This window comes from Morus notabilis, unplaced genomic scaffold (genome assembly GCF_000414095.1).
Source record: "Morus notabilis unplaced genomic scaffold, ASM41409v2 Scaffold65, whole genome shotgun sequence".
Classification (NCBI taxonomy): Eukaryota; Viridiplantae; Streptophyta; class Magnoliopsida; order Rosales; family Moraceae; genus Morus; species Morus notabilis.
This window is the reverse complement of record NW_010356865.1, coordinates 1-5,376: the sequence shown is the minus strand read 5'-3', so window position 1 is coordinate 5,376 and position 5,376 is coordinate 1. Positions and strand designations below refer to the sequence as shown.

The 5,376-nt window shown below is 34.6% G+C and overlaps 1 protein-coding gene across 2 annotated transcripts; it reads left to right on the top strand.

Moving 5' to 3' along the window:
* The first annotated feature begins 2,549 nt into the window (after nucleotides 1-2,549).
* LOC21395493 (dehydration-responsive element-binding protein 2C) lies at nucleotides 2,550-5,020 on the top strand. 2 transcript variants are annotated; one of them, XM_010088723.2, is made up of 2 exons: nucleotides 2,550-2,755; nucleotides 3,521-5,020. In XM_010088723.2, exons 1-2 carry the CDS (start codon nucleotides 2,733-2,735, stop codon nucleotides 4,560-4,562), a joined length of 1,065 nt encoding a protein of 354 aa, XP_010087025.2. In that variant the 5' UTR covers nucleotides 2,550-2,732; the 3' UTR covers nucleotides 4,563-5,020. The 2 variants fall into 2 exon arrangements, with proteins under 2 accessions (XP_010087025.2, XP_024018149.1); XM_024162381.1 differs by having other exon boundaries at nucleotides 3,306-5,020.
* Nucleotides 5,021-5,376: the final 356 nt, after the last annotated feature.

Here is a 5,376-nt window from a genome sequence, read left to right as displayed (position 1 = left end):
TGTTAATGACATCGACTACGTATATACATCATTATTTAGTGATTAGTTAGTGTTAAAAAAAAAATTTGAAAAATATATATTTTATGTTGTTCTCTTGCACGCTTCACATGGTATTTTGGTATTAATTTCACACCTAAGTCTGCTTTAAGTTACAGAGTTAAAACTCTCCCTCTCTATGTCCCCCCTTTTTTTTTTTTTTTTTTTTTTTTTTTTTTTTTTTTTATAAAAGAAGAAGAAATTTTATCTACTAAAATATCTAATCACGGGAGATGTTATATGTTAAGTGACTATTAGTATAGTTATATTGTTTGGAGATAAATTAAATTTCCCTTTTCAGCATACGAAATTATTAAATCCGCCATTATGTAACCCTACAAATTTAAGGAATGGGTTTATTAACATTATGTTGTTTTTCTCTCTCGAGATTAACCTTCATTTGATATTATTGCATATACCTTATTTGGTATATGCATTAGGCAATAAGAAATTGTTAATTTAGATGGGTTGAAGTGGATACCTAATAGTAAAAGTACTCCGACAATTGCAAAAAGTACTAATAGGATGAAGCCTTTTTTTTTTTTTTTTTTTTTCCATCAAGACAATTATTTGACTATTTGGTTATATCGATCCCAGTATTTCTACCATGTTTTAAAATTGTAAAACTCCTTCTCGCTTGAATGAAAATATCGTTTTATCATTTTTTTCTATAAAAATATTTGGATACAACCTTAACAATTACGAGAGGGTTTAAAGCATTTAAAATTACAAATTACAATCCCCGAGAGAGTGCAATTGAACAAAGCTTAAACAAGTAGTATCACAAATCTTATGTTTTTAATATATGTAAGGCCAATATATTATTTATTTATTTATTTATTTGTGGTTTAGTTCTCTATTTCATGTAACTACCATAGTTTAAATGACTTTTTTTTTTTTTTTTGGACAGCTTCTCTTATAAGACCATAAAAAATTGAACTACTACTAGTTCTTTATTTTTAGCCCTTGAATATATATCTAAAATAGTTTGTTTTACATAATTTTTTAATTTGATATGATTTTAACTTGATTCAACAGGTAAAAATTGACACTATCAATAGACAGAATAACCAGACAAACTCCATTTTTTGTGATTCTAAAAAGATTTTTTCTTTTTAAAAAAAAATATATAGTATAGACTTTTTCCCTGAGAAATAAATATGCATACCATGTTTGGTTTTTTGTCCTTAAGCAAATTAGGAAACAAACATATAGTTCTATTTTTATTTAACTAATATTGCAAACCTATTTTAACAAGATTGCAGTTTGGTTCTTAGGTTGTCTTCCAATTGTGATTTGAACCTTTTCTTTAAAGGTAAAAATATATCATTTATAGTAAGAAAACGACATTATGATTAACTAGAAAATGACCTTCAAAAGGAAAGTGATATGACGTGCTTAAAAAGTTATTTGGAAATAATACACACATATAAAAATTAATAAAAAGGTGCTACTATTTAGTATTTACCATGTAAACTGTAAATCTTCCTAGATAAATCAATATCATTAATGGACCACTTATTTTAGTATAACTAATTTTACCTTTTCTGCATTCTCTTTTCCTTTTGATTTCGTATTCTTCTTCAAAGTATCTATATACTTTTCGTTTAAAAAACAACATTCCTCTAGTCTTTATTAAAATCAGAAAATTAAAAATTGAAAAGAGGGTCTATATATTATATAATTCACAATTCACATTCACATTGTTCATTGTATATAGACGCATTTTTAATAATTTTATTTTTAGTAATTGTTAATAACCAAATATTAAAATTTAACGATATAACGTAAAATAACCCAATCTATAAATATTTTTCATAACAATTAAATCATATATATGCATGTATATATATATATATATAACTAGTAATTAGACCACAATAAGGAAGTCTTTATTGACGTTTGAACTTTGAACCTCGAAATAATATCGGCATTCATGGGATGTTTAATGTTTCAAAATAATTTGAAAAAAAAAATAGCTCGAAAAAATACAATTACGTTATCTAAAAAAATTATAAAAATTACAAATTATCACTTTTTCCTCTTTAACAAGTTGGAATTAAGTGCTACAGCGAAAACCCAACCGCGTAGAAGATGTGTTTGGACCCTCCGATGACGCAAATCCAACCAACCACAAGAAGAGAATGAGCAAGAGACAGCGGATAATTAGCTAGCTGCCCCTCAGTGGCCCAACCGCAGTTTCACGAAGGATCCGGGACAATATCGGAAAATCAATAAAAAATTGTAATAACTAACTGATATCAGCATGCTTCAGCACCAAGAAAGCGAAAGGCGAGAGGTAGCCACGAGAGGTTCGGGATCCTTCGGCGACACGTGGCAAAAGAATTGGACTAGGAAAGGCCACGACCCGGCTGGAAATCGCCGCGTCATTGATATCCTCACGAGCCCCATAAAATAAATTAAACAATAAAGAAATATCAGAAATATCTAGAGAAGTCTATAAATATCTCTCACAACTTGTAGGCTCACGATTTCTGGATTCTCACACTGCTTAAGGAAAGAAAAGAAAAGCACTTCTAAACCCAAACGAAACGAAACGAAACGAAAGTCTCTCTGAAAAAAGTTTATCTCACACTTTGAAAAACGAACCCAGAAAATACCGGAAGAAAAGAAGGGGGAAGAAAATCGAAAAGCTTCTGATCTTCGTTTGTCGCAAGGAGGTTTAGTTTTCTCGCATGTCGTCTGAGACGATTGGGAGGTTAGTTTGATCGATTCCTTTTCTTCTTCTTTTTTCCGTTTCTTTCGGTTTTTTTTTTTGGGTTTAGGTAGTTGGATTTCGTTTGGTTTTTGTTTTCCTCGAGTGAAATTGTTCAAGAAATCGAGGTTTTATGTTTTGATTGGGTTCCAAGGAGTTGGTGGATTTTTTTCTTCCTCCTTTTCTGTTTAATCAGAGATTTAGGGTTTTATTGATGTAGATTGGGGATTCTTTTTGGGAAACGGCATTTTCTTGTTGAATTTGATTGCAAAATTTGTCATAGTGCTTTTAATTGATTTTGGTTTGCTTGGTTTGCAAGTAAATTTCTGTCCTAAGCCGGGCAAGGTTGAACCTTCTTTTTGAAATTTCTGCTTTTTTTAATAGAAATTCTTGGAACCCAAGAAATCTGTCTAAGAAATTTCCTTTTTTTGTTTCTCCTAGAATAGACTAGGAAACTACTTGGATGGGTAGTGTGAGATTGGATTCTTGCTTAAATTTACGCATCTGTATTTCCCTCAATAAATAGGAAATTGATTGAATATTTTTTCTGCAGATTCTGAAAGTGTCGCGTAATTATATAATCCTGATTGGGGATATCTGTTTATTGAGTTCGGAAGAACAACGTTTTGCTGTACTTTTGTTTCTTGATTGAGAGGTGGTTGCTTTGAAAGACTATTAAAAAATTTCTGTTTTTGAGAAGTTTCAAAGAATGGGTGCTCTTAATCATCAAGGTTTTAACTCGAGTTCTCTTCCTTTCGATTCTACCAGGAAGAGAAAGACGCGGAGTAGACGGGAAGGTACCTCTGTTGCTGAGACACTCGCGAAGTGGAAAGAGTACAACGACCGTCTAGATTCTGGCAGTGGCGACGACGGCAAGCCGAATTGGAAACTTCCTGCAAAAGGGTCGAAGAAAGGATGTATGAAAGGCAAAGGTGGGCCTGAGAACTCGCGGTGCAATTACAGAGGAGTTAGGCAGAGAACGTGGGGAAAGTGGGTTGCCGAAATTCGGGAGCCTAACAGGGGAAGTAGGCTTTGGTTAGGTACATTTCCCACGGCTTTGGAGGCTGCTATATCTTATGATGAGGCTGCCAGGGCTATGTATGGTCCGTGTGCTCGCCTTAACCTCCCGAACATAACTGACTACACTTCGTTTAAAGAGAATTTGAAAGATTCTTTTTCGGTTGAGACTCCCTCAGGCTCCGACTCAACAACTACATCGAATTCCAACCTCTCAGAGGTCTGCGCGGTTGAGGATAACAAGGTGAAACCTGTTGTGTCGAGTGTGAAGCAGGAGAGTGTTGAAGGTGAATCAGAAATCAATCCACGGCTCACACCAGTCACTGAAGCCGCCGCGCCTATTAGTAAAGTGAAAGAGGAAGAAACTCCTAAATGTTTTAAAACAGAAGCTAAGGATGAGCTGATGGATATCGAGGATCGGAGTTGGGCCGATGTGTGTGGTGTTGATGGGGATTTGCAGAGCTTCACAATGGATGAGATGTTTGACGTGGACGAACTCTTGGGGCTTATGGACAAGAACACGGACTCGGTGGAGGATTTATGCTACAATAATGCCGGTCAGCCAGTGTTGTCCGACAATAACAATTTGCAGTGTGACAAATCATCTAACTTATCATACCAATTGGAAAACCCCGATGCGAAGTTGCTCGGAAGTTTGCATCATATGGAGCATGCGCCTTCGGGTGTCGACTACAGCTTTGATTTCTTGAAGCCGGGAATACTAGAGGATAATGATGTTGGTATAGATGATCAGGGCTATCTTAACTTGGGAATATCTGATTATGGGTTTTGAGATGCAAAGTGAGGTTTAAAAAAACAAGATTTCTGATTGAAGACACTGCAAATCTGGAAGATGGACCTTTGGTATATTCACATGGGAATTGGAAGGCTAGAAGAAGAATGGTTCTCGAGTGTGATAAGATTAGTTTGCTACACGGACTAGTAATTTTCCAGCCAATGTTTCTATACGTCCTTTTTTTATTTCTTTTTTACTTGGCGCTAACTCGTTTGTTACATCTGGACTGACCCGTGAATGAGCTGATTCTCTATGGCTTTTAGGTTGGAGAATTTAGCTATTAAATCACTTCTTTTATGTTTTCCTTTTCATCTTTTTCCCCACTCTCTTTGTCCATCTCCTGGCAGTTCCCAGGAAACAGAACTTGACCAGGCCACTCACACATATATACTTGTCTGTTTAGAAATCGAAGTTTGTTTAAAAGAGTTAATGTTACTGACATTCTTTTTTGTACATATCATATGGTATTAGAGTTACCTTTGGAGTTTGTTGCGGTTGTGTATAAACTAAAACATGAATGACAAGGCTCTCAGTCTCTTTTAGCATACTGTATTCTATTGATCTTGAAGTGCCTTTTTTTGTTTTTTCAAAACAAAAAAATGGTTTATCGTTTTTCTAGCTTCTTTATATATGTAAGGCTTGGGGTTTGAGTGTGGTCGAATAATAAGTGGGATTGTAGAAAGTCTCAACAATTTTGGGGTAGCCTCCACCGTTGTTTACTTGGCTTGGCTGTTCTCTGTATTGTGTCTTTGGTTTCTTACCTCGCAAAACCATTATGGAGCTAGTGGAAATGATACCAGATCTTTGCCTA